The sequence below is a fragment of the Odontesthes bonariensis genome, chromosome 23 (assembly GCF_027942865.1).
Source record: "Odontesthes bonariensis isolate fOdoBon6 chromosome 23, fOdoBon6.hap1, whole genome shotgun sequence".
Classification (NCBI taxonomy): Eukaryota; Metazoa; Chordata; class Actinopteri; order Atheriniformes; family Atherinopsidae; genus Odontesthes; species Odontesthes bonariensis.
The window spans coordinates 18,843,919-18,868,461 of NC_134528.1; the positions used below are offsets into that span (position 1 = coordinate 18,843,919).

The 24,543-nt window shown below is 41.1% G+C and overlaps 3 protein-coding genes across 4 annotated transcripts in view; 2 read left to right on the top strand and 1 right to left on the bottom strand.

The window, feature by feature from the left end:
* Nucleotides 1-7,904, top strand: part of wdr90 (WD repeat domain 90) — a 30,185-nt gene extending 22,281 nt beyond the window's left edge. For both annotated transcript variants that reach the window (XM_075457466.1, XM_075457467.1), the window contains exons 36-43: nucleotides 1,867-2,038; nucleotides 3,421-3,543; nucleotides 3,739-3,907; nucleotides 4,686-4,816; nucleotides 5,413-5,556; nucleotides 7,019-7,135; nucleotides 7,256-7,340; nucleotides 7,477-7,904. In XM_075457466.1, coding sequence (XP_075313581.1) covers nucleotides 1,867-2,038; nucleotides 3,421-3,543; nucleotides 3,739-3,907; nucleotides 4,686-4,816; nucleotides 5,413-5,556; nucleotides 7,019-7,135; nucleotides 7,256-7,340; nucleotides 7,477-7,634 — 1,099 coding nt within the window. In that variant the 3' untranslated portion in view covers nucleotides 7,635-7,904. The remainder of the gene's footprint in view (nucleotides 1-1,866; nucleotides 2,039-3,420; nucleotides 3,544-3,738; nucleotides 3,908-4,685; nucleotides 4,817-5,412; nucleotides 5,557-7,018; nucleotides 7,136-7,255; nucleotides 7,341-7,476) is intronic.
* Nucleotides 7,905-9,001: 1,097 nt separating this feature from the next.
* On the top strand, nucleotides 9,002-17,652 carry rhot2 (ras homolog family member T2). The gene is made up of 19 exons (XM_075457101.1): nucleotides 9,002-9,183; nucleotides 9,860-9,918; nucleotides 10,692-10,773; nucleotides 10,969-11,012; nucleotides 11,261-11,314; nucleotides 11,407-11,459; nucleotides 11,744-11,852; nucleotides 12,037-12,138; nucleotides 12,264-12,362; nucleotides 12,466-12,574; nucleotides 12,674-12,794; nucleotides 12,959-13,043; nucleotides 13,154-13,299; nucleotides 13,419-13,519; nucleotides 13,895-14,025; nucleotides 14,128-14,208; nucleotides 14,294-14,416; nucleotides 15,203-15,405; nucleotides 15,580-17,652. Exons 1-19 carry the CDS (start codon nucleotides 9,147-9,149, stop codon nucleotides 15,695-15,697), a joined length of 1,857 nt encoding a protein of 618 aa, XP_075313216.1. The 5' UTR covers nucleotides 9,002-9,146; the 3' UTR covers nucleotides 15,698-17,652.
* Nucleotides 17,653-18,188: 536 nt separating this feature from the next.
* On the bottom strand, nucleotides 18,189-19,604 carry h1-0 (H1.0 linker histone). The gene has a single exon (XM_075456951.1). The coding sequence runs from the start codon at nucleotides 19,346-19,348 to the stop codon at nucleotides 18,761-18,763; it is 588 nt and encodes a 195-aa protein (XP_075313066.1). The 5' UTR covers nucleotides 19,349-19,604; the 3' UTR covers nucleotides 18,189-18,760.
* Nucleotides 19,605-24,543: the final 4,939 nt, after the last annotated feature.

A 24,543-nucleotide genomic window follows, 5' to 3' on the forward strand; every position in this document is an offset into this window, starting at 1 on the left:
AGAAATGAACTTCTCACATGCTGTAATCGCGTGTACAGTGAACCCTCGTTTTTCGCGGGGGTTTCGTTCCAAAAAGAACCCGTGATAGGCGAAATCCGTGAAGTAGTAACCTTTATTTTTGTTACAATTATTATACAATGAAATACTCCATAATACATTGAAACCAAAGGACAAAACTTTTTTACAGGCCCAAGCATTTGTTTTTCAAATAAAAGTACTGTATAAACGTTTTATTTACAAATAACTACTGTACTGTAAAATAATCATTTTAATCATCAATACGAACTGAAGGCTTCAAATTGCGGAGATCAGCACCGCTCCACCGCGACATTGGATTAGAACGGGAGAAAATGAAAAATGATTTTGAAAAAAAATACAAAGTACAGTAGGACAAATAGTGACTCACATGTATTTCACTGCTCTTCTGACTGAGCCGCTGCATCCTGACTCCGCTCTGTAGCGTTTGCCCTTTTCAGGAAAAAGTCAGTCTTTCCTGCTGCGTTTATCAGTGGATACTGTCCTCAGACGACATATGCTGCTGCCCGATGTGATATGTTATCAGATTTGATCTTTGTTAGCTCTGTATTTATTCAATTACGATGAAAAGAAAGTCAGAGAAGCGATCAGATAGCCATATTATCCGTGTCAGCATAGTGGTGTGCTCAGACTAAATACGCAGGGATTTCCTATTATTGTAGGGACGACTGTACCTGCAGTGGATCAGATGTGGGGAGCACATGAAGACTTTTTTGATTATTGTTTCATCCAACAACCGAACATTTGGCCTGCTTTTTGCTCGCTGCAGAGACATTTTAGACACAGCAGAGGTGTCTGTAGCACTGGGGTGATTTAAAAAATGAGACCGTGAGCCAGCTGTTAATGGGTTGAGGGGGCCTTGCATGTTGGAGGCATTGCTGAAGGTGTCGGGTGTATAGTTCTGACATCACAGCTTTCCCAAAGTCCTTTTACAAGCACAATTTGTTCACAAATGATGTGCATGTTTGTCTGTGGATTATACATTCTTATGCTTTAACGATTTTGATATACCACAGGCTTGCAGTCCAATCAAACAAAACATGGAAATCTCCTCCTTGTCACATTAGGATCTTGTAGTACAATTTTTTTTTTTGCTGCTCTGATGCACAAACACAATCTCAGTATCAGAAAAGAAAAACTTTACCTGAAATCCCATCATAAAATTCACTATAAAGGAAAGTAGCTACAGGATAAGTTGGTATCATTTTTAATAACGTGCTGGAGATAGTTGAAGTTTAAATTTGGCTTTTGGCCACAATCACCAAAGGTATGCCTGGCCATAAAAGGCACCAACATTTGGTGATAAGAAAGGGGATGGAAATATTCTGCATTGTGGCTGTGAGAAGTCCGCACGGTGGTGTGGTGTGGTGGTTAGTATCGTCCTAGTTTGAATCCCGGCTGGGGCTTTTTTTGTGTGGAGTTTTGCATGTTCTCCCTGTGTATGCGTGGGTTCTCTCTGGGTGTGAGTTCCAATCTACCATGAAAAAAAACTTACAGAACAGAAGCTGCAGCTTTTCAAATCACCGTGACCTGAATTTAAATCCGCTGGAGTTGCAAATATGTCTCATAAATTGAAGTAAACTGCAGAGAAGAGTAGATCAACATTTCTACGTCAGGTACTCTACTGTACCTGACGTAGAAATACTGATGTATCTTTTGTTTAAATGTCATGTATAAGAAGCTTGAACGTTGTCCATAAAAACCTTTTGGCTAGTTCGTCAATTTGTGTTGGAAGCAGTTAAAGAATATTTTATTTTAAAAAAAATCCTTCCATTGTATATAAAAAAAAAAAAAGAAGTAATTTTTCTGTCACCTGTTTGTGTTCTTAAGCATGACATCAGTGGTGGTGGAGCAAGAGATCATGTTGGATGGGACGACAGTCAGTGCAGCATTTGATAGCACGATGGACATGGGCATTGTTGGCACCACAGCAGGAACGCTGTGGTACATCAACTGCTCAGATAACAGCAGCATCCGTCTGGTCAGCGGACACAAGACCAAGGTAACTAATGTGAGCTTTGGTAGATGGAAACTCATCCATATAAGCGTTGTGTGTCTCTGACTATGACCCTGTAACTTTCCTCTTGGAATTAACATGTTTGTGAAAGACTTTGAAACGGCGATGATCTCTTGTATTCATTTATAGATTAGCATAGTCTGCTGGGACTGCTACCTGTGGCAACAGGACATAAGCAATATAAGAGTATGCTTGTGCCCATGGGGACAGGGCGCCTCTGGGGCTAATGCTATAAATAGTCTTTGTGTGACAAACAATTCTCCTCTCACTGTCAGTCCAGTTTCTTCATTTTTAAAGGAGACTTGGTGCAGGATGTATCTCTTTGAACATTTTACAAACACCACTCTTGTGGATGCATTTATTTCCTTTGCATATGTTGTGAAATCTGCTTTATGTTTTAATGATGATCTATCCAGTCAACTAACTTTATGCCCCACCCCCCCAAGATTGTATACCTTCATGGATAAGAATCAAAATATCTCAAATATTTTTTCTACAGTTCATACATGTAGCATAGTTATTATCCATCTATTTCCTCTGACATTAACAGGAACGCTCCCCGTTTCAAGTACATCAGCCCTCCTCCTTTTGAATGCACAGCAGAAAATCTTGCCGAATGTCATAGCCTACATGTGTGAAAAGCCAAGTTTGCAGTGAGGGTGCAAATTAATTGCCTTTCAGATGCACATCCAGGGAGGGAGGAGCTATTCACGGCATGAGAGTGTTTTAAGTGAGTTTAAGTGACATCAGTGAGGCAGCAAATAGTCATACAAATTCCATTAAACAAACAACTTACCTTCTATCATTTAATTAGCTTCTTTGTTAGATTATAAAGCTGTCTTAAATCAAGTGCACCTTTAAAGGGTTTCCATTTGATCAAAACTCTGCTTGCTCATCACTGTCAAACTTTTATTCAATCAGGGTTTTGTCTTTTTAGCTACTCCACACGAATTTAATGGCTAACTATAATTGTTTTGGATGTTTTTTCATTCATTTCTTTTTTCTTTTTTACTGGGTAACTGGTTTGTAAACTATTTGCTAATGAATTTCAAAATAAATGTGTGTGTAGAATCAGAATCAAGGTACAATCAGAATTGTACCTTGCAGTGGTATTGATGAAGACATTAAAGTTTGGTTGTTTTTTTTCCATTTGTTTTTAAGCTTTTATCAACATTTTAAATGCCCTGAAAGTGGGGGAAAAAGCTGAAGCTAATCAACGGAAATAGATTTGTCTCGAGGGTGATAACTTCTGGGGAAGCTCTGTTTCTCTGAGGCCATGCTGCAAATATGTATATATCTGGGAAAAGAGAAAATGTCTTTTGTGTAAGAGGCTTTATTGTCTGTGTGTGCTCTTTTCTGCGGCCCAGATCAATGATGTTGTCTTTAGCTTTGACGAGAGCCACTTTGCCACATGCAGTGAGGATGGCAGTGTGAGAGTGTGGTCAACCTCCAGCTATGAACTCGTGGTGCAGTTCCAGGTGCTCAACCAGGTGAGAGAATACACCCCAGGAAATGGGCAGTAGGGCAAGATCCTCATTACATTTGTTTGTTTTAAACTAAAACACAATGTTGACACAAACGGAATAAGCTGTTGTGTCTGGCTGCAGAATTGCCTTTTGAATAATCCAAGCACAAAATATTCTTCGGCCCTAAATGGCTGCCTTGTGTATTTCCGTCTTGATCAGGCCTGTGGCTGTGTGTGCTGGAGCCCTTCTTCTAGCCAAGACGGCACACGTGTGGCTGCGGGATACAGCGATGGGACCCTGAGGATCTTCCGGCTCGCTTCGACAGAGATGGAGATGAAGCTGCATCCTCATCAAGTGGCTGTCACTGCTATACAATACTCTGCTAACGGTGAACAACAAAAGCAATGCTCGAAACGCTTGTTTGCTGTATTTTCAGTAGTTCTACAGCTAGTTTAGCAGTTAGTATGAGCTGTCATGTTTGGGTTTTTTTTCCCGTCTTTTTCTTTAAGGTATCTTAACAACTAACGTGATAGTCCGCCGTCAGGCACTTCTGGAGTGTTGATGAACCGTCTCTCATATAGCTTTGTGAAAGAGATCCCACTGATTGGCTGCTCATTGCAGTCAATAACTGTACAACTTATGTAGTGTGTCTCTTCTCATTTTTTACATCTTCATTTCTCCAAAACAAGGAGCTCTTTCACATCAACGATGAGCAAAGAAACTCAAGAGATACCTGCTGTTTGACAACAAGAAAACAAAAAATAAAGCACATGCTGCAGTGTTTGCTTTTAATTTTGTATAATGGGCGTACTACTGCCCCCCCTCTCCACTGGCAAGCAAAGTCTTCCTGACTGGCAGTCTGAAGCCATCTTCGCTGTGTGATCTTATGCTTTTTTTGTTTTCTAAGACACTGGATAAGACCCAGCAGAGGGCCTCTCGTTTGCGCCGATTTTTCATGTCGGTTTGGTGTATAAGAGCCCTTAGTGAAATCTTCTAAAACCTTCCTGCTCCAAAATTACTGTTGTATTGCTGAAACTCAGATAGAACAGAGCACAAATGTCAGAGGAGGACTTCTCTGTGTATTTAAAGGCCCTATGCTGGCGGTAAAATGGGGATATTTCATCCGGTTGTCTTCTGCATTATAACTCTTTCCCCCCCCCCGTCAGGTCATGTGATCCTTTCAGCAGGGAAGAATGGCCTGGTAGCTGTCAGCAGCACATTAAATGGAGCAACTCTTCGGATCATCAAGGACCACAAAGGAGCAACAATTACCACAATTCAATGTGTGAATGAACAGGTCAGACCGCGGAAGTCCAGCCTGAGAAGAGAAGCTTTATCAGACCCTATTAAATGAGCACAAAAGAAACGATAAGAGAGCTTAGACTTGAGGGCCAGAAAAGTCAACATCAGTACATTACTATAGGTTTCTACAGTAGTAATCGCAGGATTCTTGTTTTTTTTTTTCTGTTTCGAGATCACTCTTAAGTTCAAGTTTCTGTAGGTATCTAGTTTTCTGTTTACACCCAATTTAACCACAGCTCATGGCCTCTGAGCCTTTTAAAAGTTCCTATTAACACAAGTTTCTGTTAATGTAAATGATGAACCTCAATTTTATTTATTGCAATTGCAGTAATGGCAACACTGACAGTTATTTGTATGCTAATGTCGGCGACCAGTCTGGAACGGACCTTTTTTTATCGAAGAAAGCATCATTTAACTTTTAAATATTCATTTTTAACTCAGAGACTTGTTGTTTTGAAGTATAAAATGCGACGCGACGCCATCCTGTCGTATGTGATGGATGAAACATGCGGTTTTGTGATATTTTCTGACAGTTTTTTTTTTTTTTCTCATCACTATGTCACTGAAGCCGTTTCATCTTCTTACCCTCAGTGCAAGAAGTTCGGACTGGAGGGAAATGAAATGTGGTTGGCAGCTGGTGCTGACAGACGTGTCAGCGTGTGGGTCACTGACTGGTCTAAGGAGAAGTGTGATCTGCTCGACTGGCTGTCATTTCCTGCTCCTGCCTTTGTTGCGGTACTGTCTATATTTGAGTCATTTCTGTGTTGGGTTAAGTTGTCATGGTTCTTGGATATTATGTAAGCAATGAATATTCTTACTTGGTCACAATCCGTAATTTTGTATCAACGAATAGAGGCGACGGGCACTTTGAAAAAAAAACTTGCACAGTGAAACTAGGAAACCTTTCATTTAAATGCAAAAGAGTGAGTTTATGGAGCTCTTTCAATAGCAAACCACATCGATTAGTGAAACCCTTTATTAAGAAGTTTTGACTTTAACGTGAAAATCAGTCCGCAATTAGAATTATTCTGTCCTTGGTCCAGCTTTGCGAGTTACGCCGGGTGCAATGCTGAACTACCTCGCAGCTACATGTCTGTATCGCACCAACAACCTTTCTGCAGCTGCCTGCACAGTTGTTTCTAACGGTCGAGATCAGACTGAGCTCACAACTGACCAACGTGCTTCAATTCTCAGCACACGTACTTTTAATCCTGACGTTTTGCTCAAACAGGGAAGCAAAGCCTCCAAGAGCACTTTTTGTTTCCTTCTTATTGTAGTTGTATTCTCCCAATACAGGAATCATTAGAACTGTAATGTAATATTTATTTTGATTATGCAAGAGATTTACTCCTAAAGAGTTTAACACATCTTTATGGTTACATACTGACTCAGTGCTTTGTTTAAGTCATACGTTTGTTCAACCTCGATTTCCTCTTACTGACCTTCTTTTGACAGTGTGCACTCCACTGAGGCTCTTCCTCCCTAATCAGAATTATTTCTGGTTCAAGGTCTGGAGGAAGAGTTCCCTCTAATTGATGTTGATTGGAGATGTAATTTAGGCTTTTCAGGCAGCTTTTGACTGCTGATAGTTCTGGACTGTCGGGGACAGTGGTGGGGTTTGTTCTCGGCCCCTGAGTCAGGCATCGGTGTCCATTATCTGATCTTATTTGACACAGTATATATATGTAATGCCCTGAAATGTCAATGCAGACTTTCAGGTCTGCTGTTTTCATTTCATGTTTGCATACATGACTACTAATGTAAAGTCTTGAAAAGAACAATACAGGGTACCTGTCATACCGTTCTGTCAAAAACACTACCATTCCCTTTCATCAGCAGCGTCCTGCATGCAACAAGGAAAATGATGAAAAGTTGCAGGTAATAAAGTCTGATCTGTGCCGTCATAAACTGAAAACAGTGCAAGGGCAACTGTATAATAGCTGGTGGAGCCTGGACTGCAGGTGTGTCTGTTTCGGTGAGAGATGGCAGCAAAACAGGAAAGGTTTGAAATTTGAGTTTCACCATGAAACATCATGTAAATGCAGAAGATGCAGGATTAAAAGGAGGACATGGAGAACTTCAAAATGGCCTGACTTTGAGGGGGGAAAAGACAGAATATTAACAAAGTCCTTTTTCTTTTTGTAAGATTCGCTCTGTGTTGCATCTCATGGTTTCTTTCATGTCTTGGTGTTTTCAGGGTGACACCCTGCCTCCCAGCCTGGCTGTCTTCTGTCCCACAGATCATAGTCTGGTGGTCTACACTGGCTATGGAGTAGAGAAAGAGCTGTCTTTTTACAGTCTGGCTAAACAGCAGGTAACGCAACAGATTCGACCACGGTGCTGTGAAGTTTTCTGTACCCATACGGGGATGGTGTTGCTGGCGGAATGTTCACTAACAAGTGGGAAAGCTCAAGATGTTTTATTTTTACAACAGATAATAAAAAAGATCGCCCTGCCCCACTGGGCCACGTGCATCAGCCTGTCCTCTCAGAGTCAGCTCGTTGCTGTGGGATCAAAAGGTAAAATCTCTTTTTTTTTTCTTTGTTTTTTTTTTTTTATATATATATATATATATATATAGTTTCAGTGAAGAAATTACTGTCACAATTTTGGGGATCGTGTGCAATATGTTTCTCACTGTGTGTCTAATTTCAGAACGAGTGCTGAAGCTAATCAAGTCAACCAGTGGCAGGTTTCAGGACTTTTTACAGCACAGTAACTCACTGCAGACGTGTCACTTCTCCCCCTCTGGGTCGCTCCTTTTCTCTGTGGCTTATAATGAGATCCTGCTGTGGGAGGTGCGGAGCTTTTGAAAGGCCTCTGATCTATTTTTGAGCTTGTAGCACTGGAGTTTTGTCTGCTGTCACATATACCGATGTTTTCATTGCTGTAGATTAATTGCTCCATAGACTTTTTTTTTTTTTAAATCATTTTTTTTTTTTTTTTTAAATCGTTTTTTTTTTTCAGAGACATTAGTCTGATTGGACTTTATGTATGGAATATTTTCTTTCCACATGTATGGTTTTAAATAAACCTTTTTTTATGGAACAGATTCTTGGAATTTGGGTGTGGGCTGCATTGCAATGGGAATAAAAAGCAGCATCGACGGTGGGTCTTCATTTAGCGTTTCAGTTATCATATCACATTTATAAACCAACTATATATTTTACTTGGCCTTTTGATTCAAATAAAGGAAGACTGCATTACTGCTCAGAGAATACTGAATATACTAAAATATGCGTCTCTACATCATATTCTGTCACAAATACTTCAATTCTAGCTTCCCAGGTTGATTAACTGTCTCCCGTATTAGCAGCTCATAGTGATACTTTGGTCAGGATTTTTATCACATTGTATTTAGAAATGTTGCAGACGCTCGAACAACAAAAGCTTAAAACTCACCAGCCGGTAGTTCAGGTCACACTTTCCTTTAACCTTTCATTTTTCCCCTAAAAATTATCCTGAAATCATCTTTAAAAATTGGGATCTCTGTACTTTTTTTAAAAGAATACAACGCATGATATTAGAAATAACATGCTCACACTGACAATGACATTTGGCACGAAATGGTTCAGATGCTTAAAAAAGCAGAACTTGGATGTAGTCACACTTAACACGACTAGAACAGGCAAAGGGCATATCTGGTGATCTCATTCTAACAAAGCAGACAACATTAACTAATTTTGAGGGTTTTTTTATTTTTTATTTGAGTAGTGGAGCCCTGAAATAGGAGCACAGAGATCTTAATGGTTTAGCTTGTACAAGAATTGGACAATTTGGGGGAAAAATAAAAAAACTTAGTTGTCATTGTGATTTTCTTCAGTTAGTGCGAGTCTAGGAATACACTGTATTTTTCTCCAGCACATTCTCATGTGTCACTTTTGCAATTATAGATTCAGTTTGAGTTTCATTCTCATAAAGAAAATGCACCATATTCCATGTCTGCACTAGCCTGTAAGTTGTGGTATCAACAGTTCGGAGGTGGCTGATTTTTTTTTTTACTTGTGAACCTTTCAGATATTTAATGCAAATATGTGTCAGAATTTAATGTCTTCACCTGCGTACATGCCTGCCCCTGTCAAGAAAAAAAACGTGACTATATTAACAACTCTGGGGTAGTAAAGGTACTCCGTTTGGCCAGCAGGGGGCGTATTTCCACATTCGCCTGCTCTGAATAAACCGGAACGATATGGTTTCACCTTGGCTGCACATCTGTGCTAAGTAGCACACGTTTGGTTTTAGCTAGAAATTTGACATTCAAATGAAAGATATATGTCACTGTAGCCGTGCTGCGCGTCTAACTGTTCTTCGAAGAGTGAAGAAACATGAAGCAAGACGTCAGGATACTTTTGTTAGGGGAACGTAAGTCTCACTCGGGGAGCTGACCACAAACTACACGACTAGCCAAACATTAGCCGTAGCAGCTAACTAACTTACCAACTTGTAGCAGAACTTACCTCGATTATTTTAGGGGGTGAAAATAGTTAATTTTTTTAAAAAGATAAGTTAATGGTGTTGTATCAAATAAATCTATGTGTTTTGTGCGAAGTGACTTTTTCAAATGTTAATTTCCGCCGTGTTAGCTTACAGTATTTTTGTTGTAAAGTTGCTACTGCTAGTTAGGCTAACAGGTACTTGTCATAACTTCAGTCCTTTGGCTTTTCAATCTTTTTATTTACGAATTTTCCAGTGAAAGCAGTATAGATATCTTTAGGAAACCTGATTCAAAATTATCGGTCAGAACAACTTCACATGCCGTCGTTTTTTCTCTGAAGTCAACCATTTTCCCCAAGGATACATTTGATATTGAGGTTTAAGGCAACATTATGTGTTAAATCCAAGGCCTGCCCTCCAGAGCCGTGTCATAATAACTAGCAACCCCACAGTCCGTATCAGCACATTAATTGCTGATATTATATACATGATGCTATTACTGTTAACCACTCAAGTTAAGTGCTGTTAAGATGCAAGCCAAATTGGAGTCCTGTCTCCTGTCTGGCAGCTCCTCTTATCCTGTTCTTATTGTCTCCTCCAACAGCCAAGGTGGGGAAGACCTCCCTCATCATGTCTTTGGTTGGAGAAGAGTTTCCAGAGGATGTAAGTGTGAGCACAGCTACTGAACACTGTTATGTTTTGCAGAAACCTCCTTATTGTCGGGCCCACATAGCTGAACATCTGATTCTTGTGCCCTGCATAGGACTCCTTTTGCTTTGGTTATTATACTGTAGTAAAAGTGTTGAGTGCTTTTGAATGTTATTCGACTTATGTTCCAACATGCCATGTAGAAGACAAGAAAGACCGAACATTAATCAAGACCATCAGTGTCTCGGTCTCACTTGTATGCCAATTGAAAGTCCAAAATGATCTTCCTTTTGTTTTGACAGATTTGGAAATTGTAATTGATTAGTATATTAATTGCTCTTTTTTTATTTTTTATTTGCATGTTTTAGATTTGTGCTGCTTCCACACTGCATGCTCTGCAGCTCAGTTTCTGTCGTGTTTATTCTGATCAATCCTATGGTCACTTGGGTTTTTTTGCATATTGTGATGCTTCGATATAAAAAGTTGTGACCATTATTCATCAAGCAGTGAAAGAGGTGTAAACATTCCCTTTTTGTTCGTTTTATCCAGCTTTATTAATGTAGAATTATCACTGACAGGCCTTTATTTGATAATTGTCCCAAGACTATAGAGGTTCACTGTAGTTTGACATTATTCACATAACAGTTTGGACATATTCTGCTGAATGAAAAATGCCTAGCCTTTTGGGTCAAAGCTTAATTTGTTGCTGGCTGCATGATTAAAAATCTGGGCATATACATAACTATAATTTAAGTTCCTACATTTAAATGGTTTTCGCTCTCTACCAGGTTCCCCCCAGAGCGGAGGAGATCACTATCCCCGCTGATGTGACACCAGAGAAGGTGCCCACTCACATTGTGGACTACTCAGGTATATTGATGTGAGGACAAACGTGTAATACCCCGCATTGGTTATACATGAGACTGGTCTCAGTAGTTGTTGCACTTTAAGATGGAGGCTTTAACACAAGTGTGACCGTTCAGTTTGTTGAAGCCACAAATATTGCATGCGGGTCTGAATAACATGACTTTAACATTTCCTTGTTTGTCCCTAACCCCACGATAGAAAAAGAACAGAGTGATGAAGTCCTTAGAGATGAGATCATCAAGGTAAATGCATTATCCCGCACAAACAAAGACACTAAAAACCATTAATTCCAACAGAGGAGAACCTTTCCAAACTTTATGAGGAATAAATATCAGGTTAAACTTGGTTATAACATTCTTGTGTAATTTATTCAACCCTGAATTAAATTATTAAAGGCTGAGCTTTACGAATGTATAAAGCTATTTAAAACTTTATTTTCACCTGGCAGCAATTTTAGTCATCTTGTCATTTCACTTTGTCCAACCTTCAGGCTAACGTGGTGTGTGTGGTGTATGATGTCACCAATGAGGATACAATAGATATGGTAATAACTACTATCTAATATCTAATTCTGTATTTCTTTGCATGTTCGTATTATACGAGTTACACTCGTCACTCTGTCTGGTTGTTTTTCAGATCAAAACGAAATGGATACCTTTCATAAATGGAGATGCAGAGAAAGGAAACAAGTATGTATCATCTGTTGATGGGTTTTGTTGAGTAAACTGAAGCTAAACGACTTGTCAGTTGAACTTTAAAGTCCTTCCCAGTGGTGGCAGGTAATGTTGGCAGACTTTCTAATCTAAGAAGCTCTCCCTCTCTTGTAAAGTTAAGTTGCTATGCCTCCAGTAACATTTAAAAACATGAGCAAAATGCCTAAAACCTGGAATGATAGGTTATTTCTCTTGGGATGTTTATATATGTCGACTCATGACGGTGATGGTGTATACTGAGAGTTTGTTCATTGTATCAGGATTCCTATCATCCTCGTGGGAAACAAATCAGATCTGCGCAGTGGGAGTTCAATGGAAACTATTCTTCCCATCATGAACCAATTCTCTGAGATTGAGACGTGTGTTGAGGTGAAACTTAAGTCTGTCACAGACCCATGCAGTTTACTTATCGCCACATTGTGCACACACCTGCTTACCACGAGGCACTTTCCTGGTTTTACTAAAATATTTACACATTCACACTTTATCATGCTGTAGATTGCTTTGAATATTGTATGCAAACAAAACTCTCTCTGCTTTTTTCTTTTTAAAGTGTTCAGCGAAAAACCTAAAAAACATTTCAGAGCTCTTCTACTATGCACAGAAGGCAGTTCTCCACCCCACTGCGCCTCTTTATGACCCTGAAGATAAACAGGTCGGCTATCTTTTGGAAATTCATACATACTATGGACTGTTGGCCTTCCTCTCTCAATCCATTTACTGATATGTGTGCATAAACAAATCAGTGACCAGCATTTGACTGATGATATCTTTCTGCAGCTGAAGCCATCATGTGTGCGAGCCCTCAGCAGAATATTCTACATTTCTGACCAGGATAACGACCGTATTCTTAGTGATGCTGAACTCAACTGCTTTCAGGTGCCAGATAAAATTTTCTTTTTCTGTTTTCTCAGCTGCTATTTCAGACAAAGTATATTTTACTTTAGAAAGAAAAGAAAAAAAATCCTATCTCTCCATGTAGAAATCTTGTTTTGGGAATCCTCTGGCACCTCAAGCCTTGGAGGATGTGAAGACTGTAGTTTGGAAGAACACCAGCGATGGGGTACAAGATAACGGCCTGACCCTAAATGGTAGAAAACTATTGTCAATGAGAAAATGTCATCTTAACCCCTTTTGTTAAAGGGCCAGCTCTCAACTAATGGCGATGTATCGCCTTCCCTCTTTTTCAGGTTTCCTGTTTCTTAATACATTATTTATCCAAAGGGGCCGACATGAAACCACGTGGACGATCCTCAGGAAGTTCGGTTACGACGACAACCTTGAGCTGACCGATGACTACCTTTACCCCGAGTAAGCATAGTTGCTGCTTCCCGTCGGTGCAGCTCTCAACGTCAAATCGCATAAAACTGTAGTATTTCAGTGGGTTGTGTTGAAATATTTCCATACGTGGCTTTAGTTCATTCACACCTTCAGTATTTGTGCTGTGTTTGAATGCCTTTGTTTTGTGTGTTCAGACTGCGAGTGCCTGTGGGCTGCACCACAGAGCTTAATCACTTTGGTCACCAGTTCCTCCAACGGTTGTTTGACAAGTACGATGAAGTGAGTTTCAGTCTTTTCTCTCTCAATCACAATGTCATTGTGGACTGTGAATTCTTATAGAAAAACAATGTTGTTTTATTGTAAAGAAATGGTCTGTTTTTTCCTCTTAGGATAAGGACTTTGCCCTGTCACCAGCAGAGGTTAAGAACCTATTTTGCGTATGTCCTTACATGCCCTGGGGTGCAGATGTCTATATGGCCGTACCAACCACGGATGAGGGCTACATTTCTAATCACGGCTTCCACTGTCAGTGGATGTAAGTATCTTACTGAAGTGTTGGGACTTCCTCGCAGTTATCAGCATGATGTACGCTTGATCGCACTTAGATCATATTCATCGCTGTCCAGAGCTCACCTGTATGCCCCTCACATGCAGGCTTTCTGCATACCTTGACATCCACCGTTGCCTGGAGCACCTTGGATACCTAGGCTATCCTATCCTCACTGAACAAGAGTCGCAGACGGCTGCAGTCACAGGTGTGTGTGATTGACTTTTGTCAGTTGTTGGTAATCTGGCCCAAAACCTGTAGAAAGGTTGATAGTGTTTCACTTTCGGGCATGGGAGTCACAGGCCCTGCTTGATATCCAGTCTCACAGTTGGTAGCCACTGGGAAATGCCCAGTCATTCTCCAATTCACTGTAGCCTTCCAGGTTTCCACACTCATGCGTTTGTCCTTCATGTTGTGCATGAATGATTCACCTTGAGTTGAGAGTATTTAGATGGCATGTGTGTCAGCACATTTATTGGTATGTGGGCATGGTTTGGAGTATAGTCCACCCACCACACATGAACCAAACTTTGTTCCTGGGTTCCTTGTAAGGGTTAACTGAGTTTTTCTTGAATATGTGCAGTTACACGGGAGAAAGAGGTGGATCTGCAAAAGCGTCAGACTCAGAGAACAGCGTTTCTCTGCAAGGTGATTGGACCACGAGGAACGGGCAAGACAGCCTTTCTGCAGTCCTTCGTGGGCCGAAACATTCTGGTGTGGCGCCAGCAATAGAGAATATCATAAAATCTGCGATAAGCTCATACTAGTCTCCAATGTCAAGCCTGAAAAAGCTTTAAGTTTTTTTGTTTTTCGTAGAATAAGGAAAACCCCAGCAGTGCCTTCTCACCATATGTCATAAATACTGTCCAAGTCAGCAACCAAGAGAAATACCTGATTGTAAGTATCTTGCATGATGATCCCAATGCTAACTCTTACCCTCTGACGAAAGTCTGAGTGCCATAATCTTCTCTTTCCTGTGCAGCTCAATGAGGTAGATGTGGAAACGGAGTTCCTGAAGGCATCAGACGCCTTCTGTGATGTTGCTTGTCTCATGTATGACAGCAGTGACCCTCATTCCTTCGACTATTGTGCCAGTATATACAAGGTCAGTCAGAAGATACAGAAGCCCTTAAGTGATTATGTGTTCCATTTTTACTGTTTCTGATCTATTTAGCTTTTTTAGCTCATGTTTGCAGGTTGATAATGCTAGCTTTATGGCCTTTAGCAGTTTGCAGCGTTCTTATATGTTGACCACAAAAAGCTAATACCAGAGAGCTGAAAATGACCGTTTGTCCATCCATCCTATTATAGAACGCCAGAGGGAAATGGACAAAGACATCATCATTATCAGTTTGTTGATGTGTCTTCAAGTAACGAACACATTGTGATCTGTGAATATTCAGTTGCAGTTAGTGAACAGGAAAATGAAGGGCACCCCCCTCTGCTGTGGTTCAAAATCCACTGCACACTAAACATCTCTGTAACAAAGAGCATGATTTGAATAAAGGCTTCAAGCCGCTTAGAGTAATAATCAAGATGAAACTATGAAAATAGAGCGGTTAAAGAGATTGATATTCTTTTAAATAAATGTTTTTTTAAAGGACAGAGCAGTCTGGATTCGACTTATTCCAGCTGTATCGATACGGAACCTGTGCAACACAGAGCAAGATTTGTCACATTTTATCTGTAATGATAAGGGACTGAAAGCACTGTTTCAAGTAGAATATTCCTAAATGACATGTATTGATTTCGTGGTGTTCACAATTGGAATTTTTAATCTTCCTGGAGTAAAAAGCTTCATGTGAAGTAATGTTTTTTTCATTAAAAACCCACTGGATGTAAAGGACGTTTCCATCCTCTGCTAACTTTTTAAATTCTTATTGTTTTTCAGCAACATTACATGGAGAGCAACATCCCATGTGTGCTGGTTTCCTCCAAAGTGGACCTTGCTGAGGCCAGGCAGTTCCATGGGATGACTCCAGCGGAGTTCTGCTACAAACACCGACTGCCTCCACCGCTGCCCTTCTCCAGCCCGCTGCTCGACTCCACCACCAAGAACATCTACACCCGGCTGGCCTGGGCAGCAATGTACCCGTAAGTTCAAGTACCACACTTTAGAGCTTCACTAAAAGAAAATGTGAAAATCCGTCTAACGTAAGAGGAGCTGGCATGTGGCGATGTAGAGAAGGAAAAAAAGTGTTCATGTACAATTATTTTGTTCATCTGTGGTGGCTAACCCTCAATGATTTCTTTTCCTCCAACCTCCAGACACCTGAATGGCTCAGACATGAGCAACACATCATTCTGGCTCAGAGTGGCGCTGGGCTCGGCTGTGGTCGCAGTTTTGGGGTTTGCCATCTACAGAGCTGTTGCCAGACTGAAATGACCAACAACTAGCTTGATGGTTACTCTTTTTATTATTTCTTTTATTTTTCTTCTATTTTATCTTCACCCATCAAGACCAAACCTCTGACGCCAGATCCAGAACCACTGCAGATGAACTGAACAAAGTCCATATCTCCATACTTGTTACCTTAAAGGCTCCCAGGAATGTATCTGCCGCTCTGTGTACGATCTCCTCACTTTGAATTTGTTTGATCACAGCAGTCGGGAGGCAATTGGATACTGGTGATCGTATTATTCGCCGTGCTGCCAGCTTTTTTTTCGCCTTACATAGGCTAACCCAGGCCATTGTCTGTGTGCGCTTGTTACACGAGGAATTGCCACTGTTAATGTCCAAAAAGGTGCTTTATGGAGGGGAGGGGGGCTGCACGAAAATGGTGTCAACGCCAATGCTTTCCCTTTAGATATCTAGCGAGTGTAAACAGTGAGTTCTTGAATACATTCAGTGTTTCTGAGCATGGTTGGTAAAATGCCAAATTGACTGAAACCAAAATGAGAGCATTGGAATTGTTTTTTAACAAAGGGGGAAATCATGATTGGATGCTGCCCAAACTCCTGCATGTACTGTGCTCTCCTTTTTGACCAAGACTCCACAGATTGAAGATAATTATCTGATTTGCCAAACAAACTTGAGCAGCACTGGGTCGCTGTAGCATGTTACTGCTCCTCAGGCGCACCATTCAGCCTGAGAATAAATCATGCCATTTATCTCCAATCTAATTGTTCAAATGTTTTTAACAGCAAGTCTTCCATGTAGCTGCTGTGGCAGGAAGAGATCGCTCTCTTTTGCATGACGAAAATGTGATTTGTTTTTTGGGGTTTTTTTATATGGAAGATGATATCAGTTTGTATTAGCATCTGCAAGGAATCAAAAAAAGATACTGTGTGCTCTGAAAGGAGGCCAGGCAAACCTTGATAATCACGGTGTTAATTGAAAATGTGGTCTGTTTTATCTCTGCGTCCAGATTCCCGCTGCTCTGTTGACACTGAAATGGAAAAGATTTCAATAAGACTGAAATAGACTTTTAATTTGTGCTCTTCTGTTCACACCCCTGACACACACCGTGTGCTTTTACACACGCCACCATTGTATTGTTTCTGTCGACATGAGTGCTTTGTTGCTTGATTAGGCCGAGGACCTGTTGTTTCTACGGGAGACGTTTCTGTGAATTTGGAAACTATTTTCTTAATGAAAGCAAAACTGACTTAAATGCTTAATAAAAGACCAGACCAGACTGCGTAAGGACTTCTGGCAAAAGACAATTTTGAGTGTTGAGATGAAAAAGAATGAATGCTGTGACCAATGCTTTTCAGTGGTTACTTATTTTTTTGCTTTGCGCCCAGTTTTCCGAGCTCATACCTTCGTAGACCTGATCGCGCGCACTTTGTTTTACTCTGTCACTGTGACTGTATGATGCCCTGGTGTTTAAAATGGAGATGATGCCGTGTGACATTGGTGTCAAAATCAGATTTATTTGATTCTTTGATGATTTGATGTTCCAGCGCCCTGTGAAAATTTGATTATTTCGGGGTGCAGCGAATTCTACCCTTTTGCACATAGTGTCTAAAAAGCAAAAATGTAAAAAAAAAAAACACAACATACCTCAGCAAATCCGGGTTCCATACCTGGAGCTATTGAACAAGGTTGGTCTGATTGTCTCGCACCTATCTATATAGTGAATAACAGTATGTGAAGGGTGTAATAAATCCTGATTTTCATCCTCAGTTAGGTGACAGTCGTTACGAGGAGACGCTGTCAGTTCCTGCAAAACGCCACAAGATGGCAGCATTGTTGCTCAGGTGAGAAGCAGGACGGTGGAGTGTGTCCTCAAAGACCCCCCTTCTTTGAAACGCAGTTGGCGATGATGTTCAGTCGGTCCAAGTCACTGCTGCAAGGTAACCTTTGTGATCTCTTAATAAAGATAATGAACGCTGTGAGCCATTAGTGTTTTTAATGGCCCGTTGAAGACTTTCTCCCGCCAAAGTCGAACACCTTGAGGCTGTGTACAGCTACCAGAGTGTGTGTCTCATTTCTGTGCACTTGGGTCGCATCGTTTGTCTTTAGAATATGTGCGATGGGTGGTTTTACTGAATATCACTAAAGTATATTAGAAATCCCCTGCCGACCCTAATTGATATTAGATGAAAAAGTTTGAATTAAAGTTAGGAGTGCACGAGCGTGCTTATTGTTAAAGCGTAGGCTACTGTGGAACCACTGCTTGACATGAGACTTCTGTTACTATCTTTTCGAAGTGTAGCCTAACCATTGTATAAAGCGTCGTCGACACTTTGAGGCTCCTATAAGAGGGATCCGTCTACGTTCTGGTACACAAACGCTACAGTAACGTGGAAGAGAGTTGATGAGGTTCGTCTGAGAAGTAGCCGAATGTATAAGGCCATGGTCGATGTGCACAGAAATCCCTCCGCCCGCTTCACCAGTGACCACCAAACATTACGCACGCGGAATGTGCGCGTAATAAGTTGACACTTTTTTTTTAGAATATGGCAAAGAATTTATTGAATTACAATGTAAACAGTCTTTAAAGCGACTGAACACAGTGAGGGTGTTTACGGTTAGAGTCGTCAGAACATTAGAAAATATACAGAATGGAAGTTGAACGAGAACTATGGAGCCTTTAGGAAAATCCTGCTGACGTCCACTGCATATGGTCTGTACATTGTAAAGGCTCCGATGCTCACCATTCAAACGTTTGCATTGTCAGTATGAACCCGTGCACAAACAATAACTATTCATTAGTTTAACTGTACACACACGTTTTCCTTTATTTTTTTTTTATTTATTTATTTATTTTTTTAATAGAGGCCAGACGAGTAGGCTACATTTATGTCCAATGAGCAGACAGAAATGAACGGTATTAACGAAATAAAAAATACAATTATTTCTACAGCTTCTTGACGCCATAGTGCAATGGAGAGAAAACAACTGGTAAAAACAGCGTACGTTTGCATGATACCTTACAAAAATAATACATATACGAAAACATTTCCTCAAGTATTTACAGTGACTGTCTGATATTGTCCTTGCCTACTTCTTTTTTGACGTCTTGGCTGCCTTCTTGGGTGTCTTTGCCTTGGGCTTGGCTGCTTTCTTTGCTGGTTTTGCCTTGGGCTTGGCCGCCTTTGGCTTCTTGGCTGGTGCCTTTTTGGCTTTCACCGGTGTCGCCTTTTTGGCGACCTTTTTCACTTTCTTCACAGCTGCCTTCTTGGGCTTTTCCGGCGTCTTGGGCACCTTCTTGGGTTTGGCCGCCTTCTTGGGTTTGGGTTTCGCTACTTTCTTTGGTTTGGCAGACGCCGCCGCCGGCTTGGTCGGCTTTTTGGAGTCCTCTGGCTTGGTCAGTCTGAAGGATCCGGACGCGCCGATGCCTTTGGTGTGGCGCAGCATCCCAGATGCCACCAACCTCTTCAGGGCCATTTTAATCTGGACATCGGCGTTGTCTCCCACTTTGTAGTTTTTCCTCACGTACTTCTGAATGGACTGACGGGACGCACCGCTCCGGCTCGCGTCGTGAACAATAGCCGCTTTAATCATCTCAGAATACTTTGGGTGAGACGCGGGCTTCTTGAGTTTAGGAGCCTTTTTGGCTTTTGCTGGAGCCGCCGACGTCTCTGCCATGGTCACTTTCTTTTCAATAAATTAACCCAAAAAAGTCTTGGAGGTGTAATTTCACCCGGCTCGGTACGCTCGACCGTCAGAAAGAGCGAAATAGGTGCGCGGTCAGAAATTAAAAAAAAAGCTTTTCCTCAAAAGTCCAAGCCGTCAGACAATGCCGCACTTTCTGCTCTTAAAGCTGAAAAAATATATTTATAAACGGACTGTCTAAAGAAAGTAACGCGTCAGTATGTTGGTTCACTTAAGTGTCTTATTCCACAGGCGCTCCAGTGAGCCTATGAAGCCTATCTGCGGACGTGATTGAGAACACCAACTGCCAGCAGCTGATCTAGCGGACTCCATGGAACTGGCGCCGTCCTGTTTGTGTTTCTTCATCCTACAACTCCAGTCAAATATAAAAACCACGGATGAGTACTGACCCACACAACATTATGGGTTGATAGTAGAGGCATTGGGCTTCACGGCGACACACTTGTTTCCCTTCGCCCGCCCCAGCGAACAACTTTTATTCGAGGAAAACCCGCTGGAAGTAATGTGTGCCGTGAACAATTTTGCACAATTCGCATTAAATTGACCCAAACGGACGGAATCGGGGCCAATGTCATGCAATGCATATTGAAATTGAATCTTTGCTTAAACCGATGCTTGTCGTTCGGTTAGTGCAGGAGTCCGTTTTTCCTTTTAATACATCGATACATTTTCCCAACTAACACAGTCCGGCCATTCACTTTGAGTGACGTGGTCGAGATTATTCACTGTTAAACCTCCTATAAATTAAATGTCACAATATCTAAGTCACAGGTGACAGTTGGGACTGTAGTAGGGCTTTATTTCGGTTATAATAGGGTTGGTGGGTTTGCTGTGTTGGCTGCTTTTAGGGCAGAATTGGTTATAACTATCACTATGGCTGTCGCCTCTCGAGCTCCATTGTCAGGAAAGTTGCCAACACCTCCAAAGATCAGGGATTCTGATGGCGGGTCACAAATTTCCTCACATTATTTTTGACATGAGTCAAAGCTATGTGACTACTGTGTGACCAGGTGTGAGTCCAGCTGCAGGGGGGACGGACTGCAGCAAAAGCAAAGTCCTTCATTATAGGACGCAGTGATGGCTTTCTTTTGTTCAGGGGCTGGCGCATCTGAACACTGTCCATAACAGCTCTGACATTTGCTCATTATCAAGGTGAAGTGTTTCGTCTGAAGGCAACCAAAAAAACCTCCCAAATAACAAACTTTGGGATGATTCTGCTGTGTGATTTCTTATTTTAATCTCAACTCCAATGTCCCTCCCAGCAACGCCATTTTGATTTCTATATGAAAGTCACAGGCACTGGAGAGGAGCTTTCCCCCGACTTTTGTGGCCTGATTATCTTACTTATTTGACACTGTTTTAGGATAACAACCAGATCTTTGTTCTCCTCCGCATCACGGTCAGTGGTGCACATCAGGGCTAGGGAACCAAGTTCCCTTCAAAGAGGAGAGATCATCTACAGTGCAGACTAATATGGGTCCCTGCTCGTTTTAAAGCAGTTCATTGTCCACTGAAATTAAGTTGCATTGCAGTTGATAACCGTTATATCCCATCTGTTTATGCATTGTAGCCGATAAACAATGCCAACGATTAAATATAATCTATTTCCATAGGGAAGAACTCTTCCTCCACCTGTCTCTTTATAGTAAGTTGGTGACTGTGTTGTTGTTGTTTATTTGTGCTCGAGCGCGTTTGTTTACAAGAGGGCGAGGTGAGTTGGTAGATTAGTAGGCACGGAGGGATTGAATGAGTGAAAACGACCGAGGGAGGGGGTTGATAGTGATTACGGTTTTTTCTTTTTTTTTTTTCCTTCCTCCCCTCCACTTGACACTACTGAGCTGAAGAGTGAGGGAGTGGATGAGAGGATGAGTTGGTGAGCGCGTGAGGCACAAGTGCGGGGGGGGGGGGGGATTTTAGATCAGTGGTGAGGGAGTGAATAAATTAAACTGAGGGCGTGACAGGGTGAATTAAAACATTTAAACGTCGCAACTGAATGAGTAAATGAGAAGAAGGGACGAGGATATTCTAATGTGGCTCAGCTGTGTGCTCCTTCTACGCTGACTGCATGCGTTCTAATGTGCCCACAGAGTATGAAAGCATGTCTATTGTTTGAGAGTCTTGTTCAGGTCACGCGTACACGGGAATAGCTGTCGAGTGCGAGTTTATTTTGGTATTCTTTTTTTCTTTTTCTTTTTTTTTTTTTTTTTTTAAGTAGCCCACTGGGCACTGGTCCGTCGTTGCGGTCACCGATCAGTGATGCCTTTCTGTCTTTGGCCGCTCGTGCCCCCGTTTAGGAAGCGGTGCTTCCAGGCAGCAGCCCCACTGACTTCTCCCTGCGTTAGACCACTCCTTTCTGCCACTGACAGAGGGGCGTCCTCCACGCTGCCTGGACCTCCCGCGCCCTGATCGCTGCACAACAAAGTGGAGGGGCTCTCATGTGATGACCTCGACAATTTATCAGGCTCCTTATAGCGCGGTTAATGTTTAAAATCTAACTAATAACAAAAACTCTTATGTAATTGTTGTCCTTCCGTCATTTCTGTTGCCCTGCCTTTGTTCTTCTTTTCTTTTCTTTTTTTTTAGGGGGGGGGGGGGGTCGTCTTTATATTGGAAAGAGAGCGCATAAGGTTGATCAGCTGCTTGCTTGACAGATATGTGATTTGAGGCCATTCTTATCAGTAATAAGTTGATTAAACCGTTGTTACACAAAAAACACGAAGATTTTATTTTTTTTAATTTTTTTTTAGCTGCTCTGTGGAGTTACTGATGTGTGTGCGTGCGGGCGCGTGCGTGCGTGTGTGCGAGAGAGAGAGCTGACAAAGGAAACAATCAGCAGAGAATAGGTCAATGTTAAGTTGCAGCCTTAGGTGTGGATATTTTATTTCTTCTTATTATAAAGGTTTTGTCATTTCAATTTTACAGTAACAGATTTGACATTCCTTGTGCCATTTTGATGTATATACTGTATACAGTGCCACCAATCTCTGGAGTGAATGTTAGTACCTAGGGTGCACATAGCCTACTGTATATACAGCTTACATAATGCTTAACCGGGTTCTGGGTTATTTGTCAGTAGTCATGGTGAGTGGATTGGGAGTTATATTACATATGTATTTACAGAAGACAGCTACACCATCGGGTCAGGTGGTTTTAGTGTTGCGCCTCTAAATCAGCCTGATGCCAGCTTGTAATTTTAGCCAGCCAAACCCCTCTCAAGCCTTGTCCTGTCTCTGGCCCAAAGCGTTCTGGTTAAAACCACCATTTCGCCTCAGTGTGTTGCCCATTAAGGCTGTGGCTCAATTGTCAAAGGGTCCAGAGCAACCCGGCACATGATCTCATTGTGTTAAAAGCATTCTTTCAGAGTTGCTTTGATTTAAACAGTGTAGCTTTCTTCAACTTTAAATGTAAGATAGGGGTCAAATTGGATTAGTTCCTTTCTTTTTATTTACTCAGGTGGCTAGAAAATAGATTTGGAGGCTGGCTTCAACTTAGGTCATTTCTTTCCTGCCATGAATTCCCAGGGTTTTGTATGCACTGAATAGTTTACACAAACGTATCTAATTTTTCTTGTAGCATCAGTGTTATTTCTTATTTTTTACATCATATATGCAATATAAATCCTATATATCTTAAATCTGGAGATAATCACACAGATGTTTTATACAATTACAATATAAAAAACATAACTAAAATGATATAAATACAATCTAAAAACTAGGAAGGTTGTTTATTTGTGGATCTTTTAATCACAGATTACAGACTCAAAGGCCTTCACTGCAATTATGACAACAGAACACATGACAGTTATGAAAGCAACTGACAGCAGCTTCTTGAAAACAAACGAGAACCTATTTCACCTGTCTCAAATGAAATGTTTTTATTTTTCCACAGGTCCGCCCACTTTTTCTCTCCATGCAGTACGCCAGATGTGTTTGTCCACAGGGTCCTGCCATCATCTGCATGTGACCGATTAGAACAAATGCTGAAGCCTAACAAAGCGGTTCGACTGAAACCAACCTCCCTGTAAAAAAAAAAACACTGTAAAATTCCTTCAGTATGTATAATATTACAACATTTTTTCACAAAAATGTCTTTAGATTGAAAGAAGCTTATAGTCTTTTAACAGTTATACATCTACCATTCAGCCTACAGTCTCTGAATTTATACTTTGTTGTTTTTAAGTGCCTTATGATAGACTTATACACAGTTGTAAACTTATTTTTTGGGACACTTTGTTCTTAAGCCCTTTCAGTTTTAGCTTAAAATGATGGGCACAGCTTTAATATGACAATTCTGAGCTTTAGTTTATGCAAGATTATCTCAGTATTGACAGAACTGTGCTTGGGTTCTAATGCTCTGAATGCAAGGGTTTGGATGTAATTGTTTCTTAAGTGTTTCTTGGTCAGCTGTGGGTCATTGATGCGTTCATTCATGTAGGAAAGCCGTAACATGTGGCTCGAGTTGCTTGAAACGAACTGATAGGCCACTGAGCCCAAGTGTGATGCAAACTGCTGATAAAAATCCAATCAGAAAGGCTGGGATGCGGTTAAAAATAAAAAAAAAATAAAAATAGTAAACTGCCAGTTTTATTCGACGAGCAAAACGTTGGGCCCCCTAGAAATGAAGGAATGTTTCAAATATGAGGAAAAGAGGAAGCAGCTTAAAGCGTACTGCCTTGACTGTGAGCTAATGTGGTGCTTCTTTCACTGCTCGGGCATGTGTGTCTGCAAGTGGTGCGGATACACTCGGGTTCATCAATGATTTTACTGCGGATGGCAGAGACGAGTTCCATTCCACTCGCTGAAGCCCTAAGTCAAGGAAGAAAAACTTAACATATTGTCTTGAACTGAAGGTGGCAGCACTGAAGACAGAGTAGAGAGCAAAACATATTAAATTGCCCACACCGATGGCTCTGACGTGATCTAAACATATCCAAATTTGTTGAGCTTTTTTAAAGTGAACATGTTCAAGCAAAGAACCTGAAGAAGAAAAAAAATGTGCAGACGGTGTCAATTCTATATCCATAAGTACAATTTTTAAATGTGTTGGCGATAAGACCTGCACTTAAGCATTAGCATGCTTTGTTGAGACCACAGAAACTAAGAATAATTCTTCATTTGAATTCCTGACACAGTAGCAGTTGTAATACAGTTGCGTGCAGGCCAGCT

Bases quoted from the DNA above. Each gene is read 5' to 3' on its own strand.
- rhot2 (XM_075457101.1), top strand. From the start codon at position 9,147: ATGAAGCAAGACGTCAGGATACTTTTGTTAGGGGAAC. The intron at 12,363-12,465 runs GTGCCAGATAAA...CTCTCCATGTAG, and splicing joins CTGAACTCAACTGCTTTCAG to AAATCTTGTTTTGGGAATCC. The intron at 13,300-13,418 runs GTAAGTATCTTA...CCTCACATGCAG, and splicing joins GGCTTCCACTGTCAGTGGAT to GCTTTCTGCATACCTTGACA.
- h1-0 (XM_075456951.1), bottom strand. From the start codon at position 19,348: ATGGCAGAGACGTCGGCGGCTCCAGCAAAAGCCAAAAAGGCTCCTAAA.